At 37.4% G+C, this 24,643-nt stretch overlaps 1 protein-coding gene across 1 annotated transcript in view; it reads right to left on the reverse strand.

Annotated features, from left to right (window-relative positions):
- GFRA1 (GDNF family receptor alpha 1) overlaps window positions 1-24,643 on the reverse strand; it is a 147,033-nt gene that overhangs the window by 15,668 nt on the left and 106,722 nt on the right. Inside the window, exons 5-7 of the mRNA XM_075155135.1 lie at window positions 21,593-21,702; window positions 16,309-16,443; window positions 11,696-11,874 (exon numbers count right to left, since the gene is read on the reverse strand). Coding sequence (XP_075011236.1) covers window positions 11,696-11,874; window positions 16,309-16,443; window positions 21,593-21,702 — 424 coding nt within the window. The remainder of the gene's footprint in view (window positions 1-11,695; window positions 11,875-16,308; window positions 16,444-21,592; window positions 21,703-24,643) is intronic.

The raw sequence follows: 24,643 nt of genomic DNA on the forward strand, positions 1-24,643 counted from the left end.
GTTTTTTATCTAAACCTTTTCAGTTGTGCCTATAACAATCTGAATTTCTCATCTGCAAATAACCGTGACTGAATCCTTAGGAATAATCAGGAAGTCTTAATTAAAAGTAATAGGGCTTAGGCCAACTCTTGATGAGAGCAGGATTCTGCAGATAGTTGCAAGAATTTGTCAAACTAATTATGTTCAAAATCAGTATGAAAAAAGGGACAATTTTTCCTTCTGAATTTGCATTTGAATTCTGAAATTGTATACAGGCAGTTAGTTCCCTGCAGGAACAGATCCCTAAATTTGCCCTCAGAACCAGATAATTACAGTGCATATGTTATTGAAGTGTGCAGAGTAGCATACTAACATAGAATACATTATATAATGGTCTTCAAGAATTTAACTCAGGTGCGTGCAACCTTTAATGCACTACTTTTTCTAGAGGAGGGCAAGCCATTGTAAAAAACATAGTAAACACTGTTGATCTGAAAAGTTCTGATCAAACCACCTTTTTACGTTTGCGCAGACACAAATTTAGGAATGGGTTTTCACAGATACTTGTGACTGCTTTGCTTTCATCCGTGCACACTTATTTTATATGCCCACTTATCCGACTCTCTGCACAAATGAGGTACTTATGACTGCAGGTAGCTATTTAGATCCTACCTGGTACACGTCTTACATAACAAATTTGAATGCACACATTTCAAATCTGAGCATGAATTCAGTACATCCAAATGTTTATGTGCATGTGGTAATGCATATCTAGTCTTGAATTAGAGGCAACTTGAGGCTTCTGAAAATGTCAATCTGGAAAAATAATGTAGTACCATGTTATGCAGTATTTAGTAAATTACTGCCCAGAATACCTAATTCTGTTTTAAGAAAGACATGAGGGAGGATAATCCTGTAATTCTTTAGGACACATGCTGAATGAACCTATGAAAAAATATCCTGCATTATGCACAATAGTCAGTCTGCTTGTGGCTCGCAGAAAGGGCTAAGCACACAGGAGGGCTTAACCTGAGGTGGGATTATCAGGCCAAGTCCACTGATTAGAACTACAATTTAGTGTGGAATTGTTAGGCTCGCCTCCAAAGTACAGATTAAAATAAACATTTTGAACTATTGATTTTGAAGGCAAGGAACTGAAATGGGTGACAGCGTCTCATGTTCTGGAACTCAACAGCAAGTTGAAAAAGTAGCAAGCTGTAGAATAGATGGTTTGAGGGTAACACAGAGATCTATTATTCAGGTAAGACGGCTGATTAGAAGTCATAGGGATAAAAAGTAAGTAGGAGACAAAGGGTGTGATTTATTCCCACTATTTGATTACTAATGTACAGTGAAGATATAAGTAAAATAAGCAGACAGATTAAAAGCAGAACAAAAATATATTTATGTTCAGATGTTTTGTTATCATTAATATTTTTTTTTTTATTAAGAGTATATGTTAGCCAATTTGGATAAAAGGCTATGTTTCATTTTCTGTCCTATAAACTTGGTTTGACTACTTGAAAAATTTAGGCACGCTACGGAAAATGTTCCAAATTTTAGTTCTTCAACAGTATACTATTTTTGCAGCTATGCTGCCTTGTCACCAATGTATGATTTAGAATGATTACTTATTATTGTATTCTAATTTCCATTGGGCTTTTCTATATTTCATTTGCTCCTGGTTACAAGGAGGAAACTATTCTTAAAAAATCTTCTTTATTATCACTGAAATGCTTTTGATCATATCTGCCACATGATAACTGTGAGTCTGGGTAGTTTATTTTTTAAGAACATTAGTTTATGGGTTACATAGAAATATCAAGGAATGATGTATAAATATCTAAGGAGTAACTGATAATTACAAGGTATACTTAAGGATAATTGCAATGTACACAACTATGGAGTTATTCCATTTTTACGAGTGTATAAACAAAAGCAGATTTTGATTAGGTCGTGTGATTGCCTCTTTAGACTCAAATTAAATGACTTTATATGCGTAAACATACTTCATGTACTTAGGTTTGCTGTTGGCAGAGGAAGGCAATGTATCCTCTTTAATCAAGGATAAGGAAGCAGAGTTGCCTCAGACTTTTTTTCTCCAACCAAAACACAGACCTACTCCAATCTCTTATTGCACCCCCAGTATGGCCACAACCCCCAGCCCCTTCCCCTTTGCCCACTGTAGCTTCCAAGGCAGCCAAGCCAGTGATGGCACGGTGACTCCTCCTGTGCCACACAGGCTCAACATCCCTTCTGCTCAGTCTTGTGCAGTACTTCTTTTCCCCTGAATCGGCATTTAGCCATTACGTCAGACACAGGGAATATAGAAAAATATATACTGATAAATTTCATATCATAAGTCTATGAGGCCGTTGAGTGCCCAAAGATTATAGAGGGGATCTGCAAGAAGAAAGGACAAAAAAAAAAAAAAAGATGAAAGGACAGATAGGAAAAGGACCTAATAAAGACTTAACTGGAAGTGAGGTTCAGAGATGGAGTAGATATGCCAGTAAATTGAGACTAATAGTCTAACAACTCACGTCACATAAATAGGCAGAACTAGTCTTGGTTATCGTTTCCTGAAGGGGAACTTTCCTCCATGATAAAACAGTCTATTTCTTGAATTTCTATTATTTCCAATAGGGAGGGTTTCCAAGGGTACAGGAAGGTGTTTAAAAAGGATCTTTGTTTAGATCTGCTATCCGTGTATGAGTTTAAGGGAATCTATCTCTCTAAAAGCATTGTGATTTTCTTTGCTGGTACTACAGAGGTGTTTAGACCTCCAGAGGAAAGGTTACAGTTCTGTGCTAGGGAAAGTAATGTTGCCATGAGACTTGAGTGTAAGAGGATGAACAAAGCTGTCACATCCACTTCCACAATTGGCATGTTCTGCAAGATGCGTAAAAGGAGAGAATGGTAAATACCTTCAAGCCCATTTTCATCCAGTGGGTAACATCAGGTTTTCCTTTCTATTTTTCTGAGCAGTGGAGTACGCAAATTCATACACCTTCCTCAAATGCTTTAACTCTATTACATTCTTCCTAATGATTCAGCTACAACCAGCAACAAGGCAATCTGAACGATTGAAACTACTAAGAAATAGACAATTAAACATGTGCACAAGGCTCCTGAGGCTTGTGGAGAACTCTACTTGCCCAATAACTGCTCATGACCTACCACAACAGGGCAGTGGCTTCTGCCTACTACCCAATTCTTATCTTCTTTAAAATTATTTTGGACTGAAAATAAATCAGACAGAGCTGTCAGCATAAGACAGTGAACTTTAATTGAACTTTGTTGTGGCAGTAGACAAAATACAATCGACTTGTCCCAATAACAGCATAGGTTTGGTGCGCTCTAGGAAATAGGTAGCTAATCTATGCAAACAACCTGTTGATCATTACGAAGCGCAAGTGTCCAGAAGTGTCTGCAACAAGCAGATTGCAAGAGCCAACAAGGGTGACAGCAAATCAGAGAATTATAGCACAATTTGAATGCAGTAGTCATCCGTGAGCTCTTCTCTACCCACTCATATACTTAAGGACTCATAAAAAATACCAGAAAACAAAGATTTTGGGAAGACTCTGGGCAGCCCCACAACCCTACTCCAGGATCTGGGACCATCTCTCCAACCTCTGGGGATTTCAGGGAGGAAAAGAGATGAGGGAAACCCATAACCCTGTCCCAGGACTGTGCACAATGCATCAGGGTCCCCCTCAGGAGTGAGCCTTCTCCCCCACGGAATGATGAGGTTGTGCAACAAATTGGTACGCTGTTCCCCTGACTTCTCACTCGCCCTGCACTATCCACCCACGAGACGGAGAAGGCGTGTAATTCATAAAACTGTATGCATCTGTGATTAAAGTGCTTTGCTATCCAAAATTATTTAGCCTCCACACTGTCATTTGTCTTAAACTGTCACATTGCAAAACAAAAACATCAATACCTGCTTCAATAACAGTGTTTAAACATACATTTCAATTATAAAAGTCTTGTGAAATCCTTTTGCTTGCCTAGAAAATAACAATTCTTTGCAAAAATGGCAGAATTGATAAAGAAAGATTTTATTTGTTAAATTTGGATCAATTCTGGCAACTGCCGAGCTATTTTCGTACTTCAGAAAGAAACATTTCTGTATTGGCAACTGTATCAACTGTCTGAGATAGTACCAGTCTTTCACTTTGGTTTTCCTCATGTATCTCTGCGGATATACTTTTTGAGGATAACATAGTGCATTAACATAGTTTATAATAGTAAAATATTTATTGTTTCTAGAGCACTCAAATACACTCTGTGGTTTTCAGAATAAATAAAGGCTATGAGGTGATATCTTAGCTTCACCGAAGTTAACTCTAATTCATTAGGTTTTTAAAATCAGGAGTACCTTTTCATTATGAGCCTGTGGAATAGCTAGTATGATGGGATTTGGGGCTATAAGTAGGACTCCTGCAAGCTATTCCAGTTAACATTTAAAAGTACTAATGATTTCAAGGTTTCTATTCTTGTTCCCTGTTCCGCTAGAAACCTGGTGGCACGATCGCTTTTGCCCGCCCTTGCTTTGCCACAGGGTCAGCCTGCTGGCATAACCAGAGTTACTTTCACTTGCACAAGTATAAATGGAAGCAGAGTCGTGGCTAAAACTAGTATTTGCTAACAGCAAACAATATGTCTTACACAAAGCACTTTGTCAAGTCCCATAAACGCACAATATATTATGAACTATACTTCCAAAGACAAAATGATTAAACATCTACCATCACAATGCAATGACCTAAAATTTTTATTAGTAGTAGTTATGCCTTAAAATTAAATTATAATACTGTACTCCATTTTATGACTGTTTTTTGCAGGCTATAGCGAGCTATCTGTTTTAAAAGGGAAATACATGATGGACTAGATATTTGATTGAGAACTAAAGTTGGCTGACATTAGGGATACCTTTAATATGATGAAGAACCAGATGAAGTAATAACATGGGCTATGAATAGTTTGATTTGGCTTATCTGAGGTGATCCAATTTTCTGATTCTGGTTTATTCTAGCACTTTGTATTTTTGTGGGTATTCCTATAAGTGGATACTGATGTGAAATGTAGAAACAACTGTGGCTTAGGGGAACACTGCAAATGCTACATCTGCTTTTAGTAGCAATAATTTGCAAAATTCTTTCTGAGGATAAGAACTATAATCTGTCCATAGAAATTTCAATTTTCTGTAAAGGTGTGTAGTACATTTTAATAAAGTTGTATTTTTGTAAGTCATTAAATTGGTTTTTAGTAACCTCATACTCATTTTCAATTGAATAATTATTAAACTATAAAACAAAATTGCATGATTCCTAAAACTGTAGTCTGGAGTTTTACAGTCTGCTATAAAGCGCTGTATTATTATAATACACTAAAGATGCTCAGGCTATTAAAACTTTTTTTTTAAATGAACTGTAAAATATTTTATCATTGATGAAATATTAGGCTCTCCAGCAGTATACATGCGCAATACTTTGGTATAATGAAAAGCACGCTAATCAAATAAACATAAATTAAACTGTAATTCTAATATGCAAAATAAACCATTTTGCTGTCTTTTGCTGTCTAAACAGAAGCTTATTACACCCGACTTCCAACATTAAAAATGTTTCATTGGACTATTGATCATTAAATATAAGGTCCGGTCTTACAGAGAGCTCTACATGCCAAAGAGACTGAACGTTGACCAGTGTACATCTGTGTAGCTCTGATGAGAACACAGAGATGTGCTGACTTACACTGTCGGAGAGCTTTAGCCAGTATTTTACTCCACAAATCGTGACTGATCTTGCAAGGGGGCCTGATGTTCAACTAAGAAGTTCAACCGAGGCTGGTAAATGAGAACAATTTTCTACTGACTACTGATGGCTGATGTCTCATAGCAACGTTGACACGAATATGATACATCTGAGCCTATAGGTATGATACTTGGCTACATCTTCAAACTGTTCCTCTGATGTTCAAAAGAGAGGCAAAGACTCTCTGTACTTAGAAATTAATCAGGTGTATTAATCAGATCTTTAACTTCAGCAGGTTTTCAACAAGCTTGAAAATGATCTATCTTGTGTGGTCCTGAAATTCTTTGGCAAAGATGGTGAAGAACCCAAGTGCAGCCTTGCTCCGAGTGGGAGCAGTCTGCATGATTATAGCATTAGTACATATGTATGTATACATTCACTGCAAAGCAGCCTTTTGCCACTGAGGTCCACTGTTTGCATAGTAATGCAGGCGGACTGCCGATTGCTTTCCTGCCTATGAACGCCGAGACTGCCATACAGACTGAAAACCCGAACCTGTCTCTCACTCATGGTGACCTGACCTTTTCTGGTTCTGTCTGAAAGGTGCAAGAGCCATAAAGTAAATCAGTACAGTCTCAGGGAATTTTATATTTCCACATTTTTTGAGGACCCACTCCAGCGTGGTGCTGAAGCAAACAAGGATTAAATTTGCTGAAATCAATGTCAATGAAATCAATGGACAAAGCAGTCTCTGTTTTGGTAAAACACAGAATTTTGCTCAGTGTTCCCCAAATTAGGAGTATAAGATTAAAGATGAAACTTTAAATTATCTCTGGCTGTCAGATTTTAATCTGAACACGCAAAGCACACAAGACTTCTTTAGGTACAACGGAATTGCTACTGAAGCAAATTAAAGACGTTGCTTTTTCAGGAGAAAAGCTGCCAATAGGTGTTCTCTAAATCACTTGTACTAGCAGGCTGACCCCATTATGTCAGCTATCCTGGAAATACAGGACGCAAATTTAAATCTTTTCATTTGAAACATTTAGTCAATATCCTTTTTTTCTTTTTTTTTTTTTTTTATTTTGTTCTGGCACAGCATTGGGAGTTTTATATTCCTGCCCATCTTTTTCCCCAGAATATAACTTTCTGCGTAGTTGCAATGTCTGGAGGAAAAGGTCCAAGTACAACTTCTCCCAAGGGACAGAGCAGGCAGGGCATTTGAAAGGACAGTGCTTGTTTTTCTCAAAACGAAAAAGAAACAGAACAATCGGAGGCTGTGTGAAGGGATGGGGAAAAGATGGTGCCAGGCATATGGGCGAGCTAATACTGGTGCACAGGGGATAAATCAAGTTCCCTTTGTCTCTGTTCCAGTGTACTATCTCAGCAGTTGTACTACCCCCTCATCAACAACACACCTACATGCTGACCATGTTTCCTGCTTATGTTCACCCACCACCCAATTATCAGTCCATGAAGCTCCACACTTGCTGGGTCTTGATCCTCAGAACACTACGCTGAAGCTTTTAACCCTCTCCAAACACCTACACAGTGCTTTATAATTATAATATTTAGCACACAGGAAGCTACATTAAATAATTATAGACAGTACTTCAAACACCAGATTAGCAGATCCTTACACAGTGCTGAAGATCTGCAACAGATAGACCTACAAGGGAAAAGCACAGTCATTTTCAGTCTGTGAGTCACGTTTAAGTCCTAGTCCCCTCAGAGAACTGTGAGCCCTGTCTCCTGTTCTTATCCTAAGACTCGCCATAATAGATATTTTTTAAAGTCCCAAGTTTATGTGGAATTATATGAAGCTTGCAATATGACCCACATCTGTTCTAAACACTCACTAATCTTACATGCAAATAGAAAGAATCAACATATTTAAGTATCTAGATTTCTCTTTTCCTCTTTTTTCCCCACAAAATGTTGGAGCTTTTTAATTCCTGTCTCATAATTTTTTAATTTTGCTTCTGAGAGTACAGAGAAATTCACATACTGGACTTGACTGAAAAGTACTTGCCTTCAGTCTGAAGGGCCATGTATCCCAATTACACGCATCCACTACTCACACTTCTTCCAAAGCACAAAAACCTTAAATTCTCTCTGAATGCTGAACTAAGGTTAACTGGAGCAAGACATTTATAACAAACGTGGGAAAACAAAGTATAGAACTAACTAGGGAGTTGATAGATTTCAATGCATAAATTTAGACTTCAACATCCTTAACCATCTTGACTTTTATCATTTTTGTCTTGTGCAAAATGTCTTCTAAAATGTTATAGCAAACCCAGTATGAAAGTCTTAGGTTTTTATTTATCTCTGCCGATGATGTAGTAACAATTGCTCTAGTCTAGTCTAATCTATCACTTGAAGTTTATTTCATTATCATCTTTCAGTTCCATGTATCTCTCCTAAATGCAGAGGCAGCATTTTTCTTGAAGAATACATGGTGTGAGTACACATCCAAACTCATTCTTTTGTCCTTTTCAAATAATCCAACATGACGGTTCAAGCAGTGGTGGTAGAGCATGAGACTGAAAGACCGTAACCATTTTTTGACTGGCATACTAAACACAAGTTACGATTGAGAATGAAGGATAAACAAATATGTCAGTTAAATAGAAAACATTAGAGTGAAGCTATCAGGAAAAAAGAGAGGGATGGCAATTACTTCATAAAATATGACTGTATAAGGAGCACACTGTTGGCATTCATCTTCCTTTTTGTCCACAGTATTTTATAAATTATTTTTATGTGGTGCTGAGGACATCTTTGCAAGATGTCAAGCACCTCAAAAAATACTTGAATTCAGCACTTTTTATAAAACTAACCACTATTTACTCTCTGTGTTTAGCAAACTTCATTAGAAGCCAGCTTTATAAAAGAGTTTATAGGATGCTTGACGAAGTTAAGCATCTTCCTAGCAAAGATGGAGTGCTGATTTAATTTAGGGATAGAAAAAAGAGTATATTACACAAATCCATGCATAGGTAAACATAAAATAAGCATAAACATTAAAATAAATAGATAAATAAATAAAAATTAAACATAAAATAAGCATATATCAGAAATCAACATTTGTCTGTATCAATTTGAAATAAGAAAATACCACCATAATGGGAGAACTGTAAATTCTTGTAGCAATGGTAAGTTGAAGAACGATTTCTAAACAGCACCACTGAAACAAAAATTATTTAGAAGTCCAAACCTTCAACAGCTATTCAAAATAGATATTGAGTACAGGTAAACAAAGAGTATCTGATATTTTCTTTAAGCATTCACAACCCTTCCGATTCCCAGGTTTGCATGTGTGCAGGAGAACATGGCACAGCGACAAAACCATTAGTGTATTCTTGCTTTTCATACAACCATTCTGAACACGTCAGAAAAAAATGTATCAAAAGCTGCTCAGCTGGCGACATTCTTGGCAGATTGGGTTAGTGCCCTGTATTTTACAACCCCAGGAGGTTAGTATTTGTTCATTTCTATGGCAATTTATACTAATCAATCACTTCCTGCTCTTTCTTCCTTCACTGTATTTTTAAACCCACTAACTAGGATATGCAGTCTTGTAGCATCTCAGTGATCATTTCCTTATCCCCTCTCTGCCGTTGTCTTTTTGTGCTGAGACTAATGCATTTAATTCTACTTTTCACAGTGTTTAGGTTATATTGCCTTTCTGAAACCTTTCAGTTCAACTGCTAAGCGTATAACAAAGCCCTTCAGATTGCTTTTGGTCGCACTAGTTCATGTTTTGAAAATACTACAAAGGCATATTTTTCATGGGAGGAGAGCCTTGGAATGAATACCCTTCTCCAAGTGCGATATGAATGCCTCCAGTTCTTTTGTAAAATTTGCATTGAGGTTTAAGTCTCACACGCAAAGTGGCACCATACTGTCCAACAAACACAGGTTTCTTTTTAAAAAAGTGTGGGCTTGTTTTGGCTCTATTCGTAAGTTATTTTTTGAAAAATGTGTTAAAATATAAGAGCTTTGTTCTTCACGTTTCAGTTCTAACACAAGGAAGTAGCGAGCACCAGAACGTTGTATTTCATAGGAATAAAACTGCTTGATTCACATAACTTCAGTGACCTTGTAGTGCAGACTTATCTATAGTTTCTACAAAATAGAAGAGATCATTTATTTAAACAGACCTATTCTTCTTGTGTCAAGTATATGAGGGATGCACTTGAAGTCATAACATAACTTTAAACCAGTGCTGATAAACTCATGTGGGATGTGACTTCAAAATACCAGAGTAACAGGAGTAAGGACAGGGAACAATTTCATTTATTTTCAAAACATTGGAACGTCTATTTAGGCTTGAGGAACTTTTGCAAATCAAACTGAATCCAATGGGATTTGTGATCACTTGCCATTTCTTCAGTTCATTATTTATCATATGTACTTTGGTTGCATCTGGAGGCCTTACTCTATAGGGGACTGTACAAACACTGAAGGAAAATGTGATCTCTCCCATAAAACAACTTTTTAATATAACATGAAGTGAATTAATAATATCTCATCAAGGTCTTGCTTTAAATGTAAGATGTTCCAAGTTCCAGGTTTAAAAGGTTATATTTCCTTTTGGCATATTCTATTTGGCCAAATGACTACTGCATATAGAAATATATGCTTACAACCGTCTCCCCCTCATCAATAACTTACAAAGTTTAACTAATAATGAACGCACAGATATGAAAAATAGGATTAAAACAGAAGGACCTAAACTCAGCACCATCTACCATTAGTCCCATATACTTTGTGACTCAGTAACGACTCTGAAAAATGTTAATTCATATGCAATTTGCCAACACAAAATAAATGGAGATACTAGAAAAGGATGAAGATGAGAGAGTGGTGCAGGAAAAATTAAGAAGCAAAATACATTTCCAAAGGATAAGAACTGTGCGTTTTAGTGAAGATGGAAACTTTGATACAGTTTAATATGAAGAATACAAAATCAATTTTTTATAAGTAAGTGAAATGTGAATGCTACAAGTGTGGAAGAGTCTGGGAATCCAGAAAAAAAGTATCTTAATACCAGATGAGACCGTAAAACTTGGACACTTTCATTTGTGTCACATAACAATTTTCCTTCTGTAAAGACAAAAATAAACAGGCCAAGCTGATCTATCCCTGACCTAATTTTGCATTTAAACCACCAGAAATTTTTATAACCCAAGATTCTAATCTGGCCTAAGGATGTTTTCATCTTACATTTCCTGTTACCTCTTTCGTGCCTTGATTTTGCCGTTGTCTCCTGCCCAAGTTCTTCAAACTTTCTAAGGCTGCATATACTGCCTTCAGCAAGTGATGACTCTTTAAATCCAGAATCAATGATGCACCGTGAATAGCCTAATTAAGTGTCGAAGAAAATCACTACAGCCATTGGCCAAAATCACATCACGACCTTGACCCCAGCTCAGGAAAGCGCCCAATTGAAAATAGCTTCTTTGTCCAGCTTTTTCACCATGAAGTTTGTAGCACCACATATTCTCCAATATCCAGACCTACTCAGCCAAAAAACCTCTTAAGTTTACTGCCAATAACATAAGAAAGAAGGCAGCAGGACATGCTAGCTGACATTAAGAGTTCCCTCTGAATTTGGATTACTCAAGAGATTAATTTAATCTGACATATTCTGGCAGGGTTTGGAAAGTGCCACATTCATATCCAAACCTGTGATAACAAATCCAATACTATGCCCTGTTTCTGAGTGAGAGAGGCAATAAAGTCCTCTTTGAAACATGCATTTTTCTGACTTAAAATAAGAGTGTCTGATATTTTACAATACATCCAGCTTGTAACTACAACATGGGAATAAACAGATATTCCAATTTAAGCAGACATCTATTTATGCAGCAGGAGACTACTCTGTATACATATCTATGAAAAACTTTCATTTATGCACTGCAGCAAGTACAAGACTCTCTTACCTGCAGGTTTGCACATGCTGGTGAATCGTTGTGGGTGGGTATTTCATTGTTGGTGGTCTCTGAACCTGTGTTTTTAAGTCTGGAAGCTGTTGTAGTTGTAGCTGTAGTGGTCTGTACTGGTAAGATTGGCTGCCACACATTCACATCAGTACCATTGCCGAAGGCCTGAATTGCATTTTCTGTAAAAATAAATTACAGGCAATTTTCTATTTCTAAACAAATGGCAGAAAGCAGAACTGACTTTTTAATGATTATTATTATTATTATTCCATTGAAAATGTGTATTTATAGAAACTCAATTTTTATGCTGAAAAATGTGTCTTAATTTTGAACATATCAGAAACATGAACTGAGAGTCTGGGGTCACATAATTATCTGGTGCAGCCTCTTCTTTGTAATGTTCCCAGCAATTCTTGACAGAAGCCCTAGGACTTACTGTAATCATATTTGTTACCATCCAAAAGCCTCAAAAATTTACTTTCAAGATTTAAAATACAGTTTCAATGTTATGTCCTAATTCAGGCAGGTGATGTTACATAGCAAACTAAAAACAGAGCGCAGGCAAAATATTAACTTATTTCTACAGCTTGCTGTAGTAAAACTAATATGCCTATAACTACAAAATGGTTTAACTAAGACAATCTTTTCCTTACAGTTTTCAATCAAAATCTGCATAATTAAGCGAGGGAAGCATGCTTAAACTAAAACTTTAGAATATAGAAGTTAAAAAGCTTATCATAGTTTCATGGGATTAAGGAGTGTGTTTATGGCAAGAGTAAATTGGTTGGGGTTTTTTATGAACAAATAGAAAAACACTTTTTAATCAGGTCTTTGGGGATTCAACATGGATTTAGGGATTTCTTATTTCAAATTCTTTGTACAAGAAATCAAACAATTTCACTGGGGGCTAATATGTGGAAGTTATTAATACTTCTTCTCAGTGGTATTCCTTGCCTGATAAAAGAATTTACATTTAATTCTCATCTGAAAAAAATGTATTTTATTCTGATATTAGTTCTTAGAACTCCAGCATGCAAAGAGAAGAATTTGTAAAAGGCACCACAATCAGCTGGGTTGATGGAGACAAAGTGGGGAGAGTGGAATGAATTTTTCTTGCTTTTACCTGAATAAGGCAATATATAAAGCAGTATTTTCCTATGATTTCCTAAATTAACAGTAACTTTGTTTCCATTATTGCAAGAAGGATCACAGAAATACATGCAATGCTTCCAGTTTTCTAAGTAAAAGTGGTCTTTATAATTAGTCTTCTTTAATTATTTCATAGAATCATACCCGATGATCCTTATGGGTCCCTTCCAACTTGAGGTATTCTATGATTCTATGATAGAATCATAGAATCATAGAATGGTTCGGGTTGGAAGGGACCTTTAAAGGCCATCTAGTCCAACCCCCCTGCAAGGAGCAGGGACATCTTCAACTAGGTCAGGTTGCTCAGAGCCCCGTCCAGCCTGACCTTGAATGTTCCCAGTGTTTCACCACACTCATCGTAAAAAAAGCCTTCCTTATATTTAGCCTGAATCTACCCTCCTCTAGTTTAAAACCATTACCCTTTGTCCTGTCACAACAGGCCCTGATAAAAAGTTTGTCCCCATCTTTCTTGTAAGCCCCCGTTAAGTACTGAAAGACTGCAATAAGGTCTCCCCGAAGCCTTCTCTTCTCCAGGCTAAACAACCCAAACTCTCTCAGCCTTTCCTCATAGAAGTGTTCCATCCCTCCTCATGTTTTCATAATATTTCAAACCTATAAATCATATTTAAAATATGTATTTTATGTATACAATTTTCATACATAATATATTTCAAAAAATATAATGAGTGTAAGGAGGTGCTTCAAGTGTCTAAGTGCTCTAGTAAAGGTCCTTTCAATAATTTTTATTAACTAACTCACTTCTTTATGCTTTTCCTCCCACTTGCCAATTCTTTTTACTGCAGTATAAAGCAGGTGTGAACAAATCCTTTGAACAGATAGATAGATATACTGAATTCCATTCAGTTCAGTAGGAATTCTCGAGTATGTAAATGAGTGTCAGGACATTCACTTTCAGAGTAGCTAAAATAAAGTCTTAAGATGGATTTCCAGAATTTAAGATTGGCCAAACCCTAACTAGAGAGGCAGCAATTAGGACCACTGTAATATTACCAATAAACTTGCATCTTCTAATAAAGAGGATAACAATTTAAGCAAGGTAATACACAGCCTCAAATTTTAGGGTGGAATATATTTTATTTGGGGCCTACTAATCTGGATTTTTAGCTTTCTTGACAGTGGGCCAATTTCACAGTTCTGATATAAAGCCATATTCTGCAGGACAATGCTGAGATAAAGAAACACTTTGTCTAATATATGTAAAAAGAAAACAATGCAATGTCTGTCTTTATTTGGACTAATTATAAAAACAGACTGGAATTTTCACTAGTATTTTCACACCCACCTTTTGAAATCAAAATTTCCACTCTGGTTTCAACTTAACATCTGTTGCAAAAGGCTTTTCAACTCTAGAGTGGAATTTCTAGGCAAGTGCATACAGAGGTGCAAGAAAGACCAGGATTTCAGGTGTGTATCTGGGACATGGTAAACTCAGCTTCATATCCCAGCTCCACACCAGGCACAGTATGAATGTGAACCTAAGCCTCCAGCTTTCTGAGTCCCCTAGCCCTCAGGGTAGAGTCTCAGCTATTCTACTTTGCATAAATAACCAAATGGGTTTTTGAATAAACATTTCAGCTCGGTTTTCCACATCTTCTGTAAATGCCCCAAATCACTGGTTTATTTTCCAGTTTGAAGGGGAAACAAAAACAGACTAGCAAAACAGACTAGCAAGAAATTCCTAGTTTCATCCCATTGTGGAAAAGCGATTTTTGTTTTGTCTAAAAAAAGTGGGAGGGATTTTACTCTCATCCAATAAACACACGACATTTTCTCCAGGCACTGGAAGGCCCATTAATGACAATAACCATTAAAAAAAAAAAAATTGGAACTTTTCCCATTCTCTGTAAGAGAAAAAACTTTGTATTAAACCAGAAACATCTTTAATTTCTTCATGAAGAAGACATCTCTTACAGCTAGGATGACTACAATTTGTCTCACAGTGACCTCTAATGTCTTTGATTTGTCTTCATTAATGGTTTTATACCAACAGCAAACGAAAGGACAAGGGATCGCTCTGTCTTTATGTTCTAAAAGGAACCTGTAACATTCTAGCAATTACTACATTCACAAATGAATAAAATCTGATGTATTACAGCATATATAAATAGCAGTCCCATTAGGTTTGAAGAAGGTCTGATGCTATAGTGTTATTTTTTACCCAATCATAGCCTGAATTGTTTTCTGGGCTTTTTTGTTAAATGATCTTGAGTAATTGATTCATTCTTCCAAAGCTTAATAAATAGTGTGTCAAATAGCAACTCAAGTCACTCATTTTTTGTACGCAAAGCTCCCCATGTCTTCGCAACAATGCTGCCTGTTGAGAAGCTACCAATGGAGATTTTCAGACTCTATACTAAAATACAGACTGAACCCTGCATTAGCATTAGCTCAAGTATATAAGGTTGGATGGGATCATCGAGTTCATTCGCCATTTTTGAAAAAAGCAACGATGTATGCTTCTTTCCATAAGCTGATGAAATATGACTTTTAAAACCAGTAAGAATTTTTTGCCCTCAAAACTCCTGCTGGAAGCCTATTTCTCAACTTTAATGTGATGGTTAAAAATTTTCCAATTTCGAGCCTAAATATGTACGGCCAATATCTCCCTTTTTGATCTTGTGCCAACATTGTCCTCTAGGTTAAGTAATCCTTTTCCCTCTCTGGGCTTGCCCCTCTAATGCAATTTCAGAGGACAATCACGTATCCTTTCAACTTCTGTTCTGCTAGGCTAGGGAAGCCAAGCTCTTTTGGTCTCCTCATTTATCTGAAATTAAAACTCTGATGCACACTCCACATCATCCAATTATGCTGCTCCAGGCAGACAGGAAATTTGAAAAGAGAACCTGCCAAAATCGACTCCACTAAGCCATTCTGAAATTTATAATAGTCCCTAATTTGGAAGTGAGTTTGACTGAAAAAAAAATCAATAATTTAACAAAATCTTGAAAATAGGTGCCATCCAGACCTCTGTTAAAACCAGGTATCTGAGTTCAAGTAGCCTAAAAAACCTGAAGCTTGGCTATAAATTGCAAGCACAATCCAATTTATACTTACCTACAGCAAATCCTTCATATCATAAACCACATGTCTTTTTTTATATGAAGTTCTTAAATTATACAGAAGCCCCTCAGGTGTTGCAATTTTTTGGTACAGATGCTGCCTGACTGTGAGGGTCCGAACACGATCCGTGATGTAAACGTATTTCTATATGATAAAACTTTGTTATTTGAATTTTTTTCCAATAACTTCTTATGTTTGCAATCTTGGCCATAAACCATAGTGTCAGGAATATTTACTGGTCTGTTTATTTCTTACACTTACAGCAGAACCATGCTTACAAAGTGCAAAGAGATGGCCTTGATGTATCATAACATACTTAAACAGTAAAGAAATTCCAGAAAACATGCTAAAGCATATTTAAAGACTTCTAATTTTATACTCACTAAGGCATGTATTGTCCTGGAAAAAATTCAGAAATTTCAGGCATTCGTCTATGTCGTTACCACTGTTGCTGCAGTCACACCACGGGGCAACGCTGAGACTATTTGAGTCTATGTAGTTTGGTGTCATCACTGTGCCTATTAACAAAGAGTGAAGTATAGTACTGTGAGTAACCTTTGTACCGAAATGTTCTTTCCATACTAAGAAGATAGCAAACAGCACTTGATAAGTCATGTATTCAGAGATGGATTCACAATGCATACCCATGGCAGGGCTCTAACTCCCAAACTTAACAGTTCTTGGCTCCCTTTGCCCTTTGACACCCAGCCCTGTGCTGCACTTCACACCCTCGGTTGTTTGAATGCAACCACTTTAGGGACTGTAACATGACTCACACATTAAAGACCCGTTCCTTTCCTCCAAAAAGGTTTATATTGCATTCCCACAAAGAGCTGCATCAACAGAACTGACAGGGGAGGGATGGATTGGGAGAAGGTGGGAACCTCTTAAAAGGGCTTTGCTGCCAAATCAAACATATGTGGACCTGCGCCCTTAGAGTTGCACTCTAAAAATCCAATTTTTCTTCCTCACTTGTGTTTTTTCTCATTTTCATTCTAGCTGCAAATAAATGGCTGAAACTAGACATCAAGACCTGAGCTTCCTCCTTGAGTCTGCAGCCAGCCTAGAAAAACAGTTCTGAAATGCATGAGCAAGGAGAATGCTACTCATGCTGAGAAGAGCCCTAACACATCTTGGAGGAGGGTTGACCCCAGGGTGCTCATTAGGGACCTGCCAACAGCGTGGGTTATGGCGATGAACAAAGCAAAAACATAACCAGCATGCGTAAAACGGTACAGTAAATTCTTTGCAGGTAATAAATTACTATTAATCTTGCTGCGTCACTACTTTTTCAGTACAGTGATTGTTTCCTAAACATTGTCAACGACTTGCAACCACAGGTTCATTCTAACTCTATTACAAATCCTTGGGTAAATATTCTCACATTTATATGTCAACTCAAGGCTACCAAGAATGAAGTGAAACCAAAAAATGCATTCTCTGTCCTAAAAGAAACACAGCAACTCATCACTCATCTGGATCAGGCAACTGTTATATGATCAGCACTTATTCAAACCAGTAGTCTCAGTAAAGGCATTGCCCCAGCAGGTCAGAGATTTCAAAATTCCCTAAGGATTGAGAAGTTTGAACCTTTATTTTATTTCTCTGACCAAACAGGAAAAATTAAATAAAAAGGGGCAGATATTCCAGACTTGTACTGATGACAGCTGTTTCAGGAAACACGTTCCTCACTTGGTAATCTACAGTTCTAGGACAGACTATATATCATGAGGAAATGTGATCACATCTCCTCAAAACTGACATCAAAGTAGTCATTAAGAAGATGGAATAGATGAAGGGTAAATATTAGAGACCCAAAGCAGAGAAAATTTGGTCTATAGGTCCAGAGTCCCAGAGTCTGCAATACCACACAGGAAAGGGCTATCAAACACTAAGCTAAAAAAAGGAACATTAGAAATAACACAAATCACAGAATGACGTCAAGTGGGCTTTCGGTCACCGGGCAGTCCCGGGAACTGAACAAATCAACATGCAAACTGTTTCATACATGACGTGGGAGACAAAGGAGAAGAGACATTAAGGGCTGGTCTGAGAAAGGCAGTAATGTATGTGAAAATGAATGCAGTCCCACTGCCAAATTCACAAGAAGCATCTTTTGTCTTGTTTTGGGATGTTCTTAAATTAGAATGCAATCCCATACCTTTATCTACTTCCAACTTTTAACAGATAGTTGCAGTAATAATTGCTCAAATTCTATATGAGATTAGCACATGAGTAAATAGCACAGTTCAAAATTTATTAAACACAGGTAGAGAATTTAGTAAAATAGGCAAATATCATTTGCACCATTAATGAAAACTTGACAGTAGATAAATAAGAAGAGGAATGATGTTAAATTAAAATAAAACAAATGAAAATGTCTGTCCATTATCCATGTGATGGTTCAGTACACTATTTCAACCATGTGACATGATCTGAAAATAAATGAGAGAAAACAAAAATCTAGAGGATTTTGGAAATTGGAAGAAAACAGAATGCTTCAAAAAAAAAAAAAGGCTAAGTAGCAAACGCTTAGTGAAGGGTAAAAAAAACGGAAAGCTATTGAGGAAATTAAAAAGATAACGGAAGTAAGCCTTTCTTATCACGGAGAGGTAATAAGGTAACTAAAATGGGTCAAGATAGTGGCTAAAAGTGTAAGAGATACCAAGCCACGATTAGGGTTGATGAATACAGGAAAGGCAGGAGAAGGAATGTCTATACACAGCACACAAACTGTACATCCAGCAAAAACAGAGTGGCTGAAAGAGCAGCTAGTAGAAAATCAGCCTGTCATTTAAACCTGGGGGCAGATGTGAACCCAAGCAGATTATATGCTTGGTTTCCTGGGGTGGATTTTCTTTTTTCCCTGCAATGTGTGTACCTTCCCCTCCTCCCCCCCCGCTAGCTGGCATCTTGGAAATTCTGCTGAAGGACACGAACGAATCAGAGAAGTTGGCAGTAAAATAGGACATGCTTGGTTTTCTGTGTCCTCTCTATCAAATAGTTCTGTGATGGTCTCAGTAGTAGGCAGTCAGGTCTCCATATTTTAGACAAAAGCAGAGCTGACCTGAACACAGCCAAGACATTCCTCAAATGAGGATCAAGAATGAGGAGATGGATGGTGAGTCCAGGAGGAGGGGTATGTGACTGAAGTTCCTTTGGCCCAATGCAACTCCAGTTTATTCACATAAACTCTCATGGAATTCCTGGGAATCCCAGGAAAATTGGATTTTATGGGAAAAAAGTGCAAATGTGGCAGAAAGTGAATGCTAAAGCAGATCTTGAAGTCAGCAGTTAGAGCAATACCTAACTGTCGTGGAAGTGCAGACAGGTCCAAGATGGCTTAATTAGGCTGTAACCAAAACACTGAATCTCAAACGTGGCTATCTCTAACCTTATTCTACAATTAATAATTTTTTTATTTTTCCTTTTTTTTTTAATATTAATTTATCCCTATTACTATAACAAGGAGCCTAATTAAGATTTTCAAAATTCCTGTAAAATACGCATAACTTTAAAATTATATATATAACACCCTGATGCAAACCTTAAAGAATCCTATATAGACTGTTCTCCATTTAACTGATAAAGCACCTGATACAAAAACTGCCTTACTCTATTCCCACTTAAGTAATTTATTTCAGGTGGGATTACACTCTTTCAGTGACGTTAACACTGATTTACATCACTGTATGTGGCAGCAGAATCACATCCACTGTACCTTCCATACAGAATCCTCAATTTCCTGAACAAACTCTATGGAGCCACAATTTTTGCTACATTTAATGAAATGGCTAAATGAAATAATATTTTATCTAAATGAACAATATTTTATCTTAATTAAAACACCTGGAGATCCTGAAGCTCTGATGAATGAATGGATCTGTAACAGCTTCTTACTCACAGTCTATCTATCTCTTCTTCCTGTGTTTTATATATATTAAGCAGACATTTGAAAGATTGTATCTCTGATTTCTATCTCAGCATCTTACAAATGTGATGATCTTCACATAATTTACTCCACTTTTATATTAGCTTGATATCAGAAGCAGGAATTTACTGCTTCAGCACATAGAATTTTTGGTTTGGTAATTTTCTTGGTTTATCAGAATTACTACCAAGAAGTAAAAACTCTTGTAACACTAGTCAGGAGCCATCTTTTTGCATGTGTCTAGGGGCTAGCAGGAAGGAAGAAAAATGTTTTTTTTTCCCTTTGAAAATTAGATTTTAACTTTTGATTTTAACTCCTTAGGGATCCATTCCACATTTCTGATGTGTGACAGTGTTTTGCTGCGTGGTCATCCACAGTAGCACAAAAACACATGACTATCGGAACTGGGTCATCCTTGGGGTTAAATTGAAAAATGGATCCAACAAAACTGCCAGCAAAATTCACTAGGTCCAGCAAGAACTTCTTGGCAGCTCTTACCCAGAAGTATCTATTAGTAACAGTTACACTTTGCCAGCGCTAGACTTCTTAATCTCATTGACTAGATCAGATTTCAAGGCTATTCAATTCTTTGTTTTAGAGTCGAAAGACATTCTGTCATAACTGTTCATGTGTTATACCCCTTGCATACTGTCTTCATCTCTTAAGTCATAGAAGCATATCCTTTGAAACCATCACATCTTATTTTACCAGTTGCCACACGGACTTACCTCACTTGTTAGCTGCTAGAGTAGTAAGAATGATAACAATAAGCCAGTGAATATAGCTTTCAGTCATTTTTCAGCAAAACCAACCTATTTTAGAAATATTTGATTTTGGATATTATCTCCAGAGACATTTATTTAACAGCAGGATCTGCTTCAGGGCCTCAGCTGGGACCTTCACGCCCAACAGAAAGGGATATTACTGCACTGCAGCAGGTGCAGGCTGTAAGCTTAAAAACAACTTATCTGGTGGCCTTTAAAATTTGTTTGTTTCGAGTTTTGACATTCACTTATTCTTTATTGCCCAACCATGGTATTTCTACAACAAGTTCACCTTCCCGAGATTCTCTTTCAGGAATCAAATACTGTGTGTGGTATATGGAACCTGGCTTGCATAAAGGCATCCTTGTGCCTGCTGACAGTCAGGAAGGTGACAGCAAACAAAATGAATTATGTTGGGGAGGGAAGAGGATTTCAGAAGATAAATTTGGTCTCAGTTCACCTCCATTGACAGGCATCTCAGAAAACATTTAGAGTGGACAGAAGGACACCATGGAAAGAATAGCAGCTGGAAGTGAAACAAGGCTGGGTTGTTTCATTCCTCAAATGTCTTGCAAACTTTCCCTGAAGACCAAGAGGTATTTACCCAATCTTGTGAAGACAGCTGCAAAATCAACCAAGCTGCAGTTTCACTTGTTCTTTTTAACTTCCTACTTCACGGTCCTGTCCAAATTCAACCATCTTAATAAGCTTTACTTTGTAAGCTTGAACTTATTTCAAATTCGAGTACTTTCTCTCCTTACCTTCTCTCCTTAATTTCCTTGCAATGTACAAATTTACCCCAGGAATCACTGCAAGGTAAAACAAGGCCAATACACTTAGGTGGAGAATTTTGCCTAGTAGTATATTGTAGAGTATTATATTCCACAGTTTTTATTTCATGTGGGCCTTCAAAATATAGTTTGGGTGTTTTTCTTAGATGGAGCAAGCCCCCACCCTTCCCTGACTTCTTACCAATAAGCCCCGAGTAAGCGAGGAGGCAGTCAGCATAGTTCTCCTTCAGACAGCTACTGACAGACCGTGACTCAGGCTGGCAGTTTGTGAAGAAATCTGCAAGACGAGATCTGCAACATGAAGAAAAATGAATATCTTTAAAAATCGAGCCTGCAGGCATTCTTACCTTTTACACTCTTTTTATTTTTGGACAAGGCTTAATATTCTTTAACTTAAATATATATTGGACACATTTCAGCTGATGAGAGTCTCTTTCTAAGACGTATCTCTTTCCAGAATCCATTTTTGAAGTCAGAACAAAAAAGTGTAAGAAAACAGTAAAAAGGGACAGAACAACAGGGAAATGCCTGCCCTTTACTAAAAGAAATGCTCTGCGTTTTCATGCCAAAAAAAAGACAAAGAGCGATTTTATCATATGAGCAGTCATTTTGCCTGGATCTGAACTCTAACTGGACTCTGTTATTCTACAGATTCCAAGCACAGTTTCTGCTGTTTTACTGATTACACAAAACCGTATGTTTGTGCTCACAGAGTCCTCTTACTACATGACTGGAGGCAGGACCTGCTTTGGTACTGCCCTGAGTTTCCAAGGAACAGGCTTACCCCTGCTCGGGACAGGCCTGCAGAACCAGTTGGCTGAACTGGGGTAGCAGGCAGATCCAGATGGCATGGTCCCCACGGCCCTTGGAGCCATGGTACTGAGAATCTATTTGTTCTTGTAAAATGTGCATTTCTCCAAAAGCTACGGTATTCAGCCCAGGCCTGAGAAGATGGGAGTGTGTGCTCTGCATCGAGTTCTGCTGCTGAATGGCCATATTATCTTCACTTACCTCAATTACCCCATGTCCAAGAGCGGGAGAGCACTGCTTACGTAGAGAAAGTGCTTAAAGACTAGGACTGAAGCGGTATTGCAATTAATAGATTACTACTATGTTGGAAAACAAAAAAACTGACTAGCAGTCAGGAACTCTTCTGGTTATTTGCACTTTAAAGGCCACATAACGCTCCCATTCAGGTCTGTAAAATTTGGGAGGCATCACTGAGGTGGGTCAAGGTCCCACATCCTACAACCGCTCTCCTGCCCATCTTGGCCTGCTCTCCTCAGCTCCACTAGTGCTTTCACTTAGACTTGTAAACTTGGAGCAGTGACTCTTGTTTATTTATAAAGTGTCATTTAGACCTTTACCTCCGTGAACAAAATTATTTAACCTCCGTACTTCGACCTTCTCTTCTGCGAAAAAGGGATGAAAATGTTCTTTTGCATATAACAACTCACAGTGATGTTTCAGGATCAGGTGCTTAATCTTTGCAAAGCCCTCTCAAAATCAGAATAGTACAATCTATGCATTTTCAGCACTGCTCTAGCATTATGTAGATTTGCAATATAAATGCTCTTTTTTAGTTTTGCAACAAAAACACAAAAGTTAGCAGAAACTAATGATTTGCAAGTGATTTACTTTATTTGTTTACATGCTCCAGAGACTAATTATCTTTGTTTGCTTTATTGTTTTACCTATCTCACAATGGGAATGGATGTACATCATTAATTGGCCTGAAAGAGTGATGGGCAAACTTCAAAAGGTTCACAGGCTTAGTTTGAGAAAGCATCCTATAAATAGACTGTATGCAAACTGTACCTGAATTTATCTGAGCTATCTCATGACCTCTTTTTAGTTCCATCCGTTGTTAACTGTACTGACACCAGCAAATCCGTGGTTGCCCTTAAACCACAGTCAACTGTAAGATTTTCGCTCTCTCCCTTCCCTTATTTAACCATTTAACCTTGAGATGGACATCTCTACCCAGTTGCCTTTAATAGTTTTAAAAAGTCAAGCTCTCTACTGATCCTTCAAGATACCCTATATGTATACATAAATTTCTAAATTTCCATAAAAATCTCTACTTTGCTGGTGAATATATACTGTACCTACCAGGGGACAGGCTGAGAAGAAATGGATTCCAAGGTATGGGAAGAGATAAATAGCAGCGCCATGAAGAAAATCTGGGCAAGGAAACCGTATGTCACTGCAGTGATTCCTCTCTCAGTCTATAATTAAGATAGTGGCTCGGATCCAGCCTTCTGAGCAATTGGGAAAAAAGGCAGTTGACAGTTTCTAAGGTTTTTACAAATTCTACTAATATAATACCTGGATGAAGTCTGGTTTAGGACAGAAAAGAGCCTATTACATCTACCTAGCATGAAAAACCTTTGCCATGGTAGAAGGAGCAAGCCTGCTCTATGTGCAGTATTTTTGCATTTCTAGAACAAATAGCTCCTCAGATTTAAATTTCATTATTTATGAGACCACAAATAAATCTTTTTGGAGCTGCAATTAGACGATCAGCATCTTGAAAATCCTGAAAACATTTCTGGCAATCATTTAATCATTCTTAAACGTCCAGTTCTCCCATAGATTATTAGGTGCATTGGTCCAGAGACCATTTAATACATTCCTCTTCTCTAAATGTTTTTAAGGACTGATAACTATGGAATAATACCAGTCATTTACTACCTAGTCTGCTTAAAGAATTTATTTGTTGTAAACCCTAAAGGAGGCTAAAAATTGCTCTGCTGATCCCTCTTGCATACAGCTTGATTTCTATGTTAATTTCTGAAGAATGTTTGTGGTCATAAAAGGTAATGATCTGACAATGTTGCACATTTAAGTTTTCATAAGCCAAATATAGTTCAGATAGCTCTGGTCCAAGCATTACTGGGTATCATCATACATCTCCTCCCTTGTGAGTCATGCAGACTTCATACTATCAAAGTTCTCACTCTCTCCTGAGCTGTTAACTACACCTGATATTTATGTGGATTCATTTCTACTGGAGATGAAGTCAAGGCCAGCAAATAAAAACAGAGACAGACCTCCATCTGCCATAAAATAACTCCATCATTATCAGTGAAAATCTGCGGATTAACACTCTGAAGATCTAGCCCCAAACATTTCCAGTAGAGTGGCACTGATGAAAGCATGCTCATCGGCAATACCAAAACAGTGGTACTGCTATTTATCTAGAGAGAGACAAATTAGCCTAATTAGAAAC

The sequence above is a fragment of the Calonectris borealis genome, chromosome 7 (genome assembly GCF_964195595.1).
Source record: "Calonectris borealis chromosome 7, bCalBor7.hap1.2, whole genome shotgun sequence".
NCBI classification, from domain to species: domain Eukaryota; kingdom Metazoa; phylum Chordata; class Aves; order Procellariiformes; family Procellariidae; genus Calonectris; species Calonectris borealis.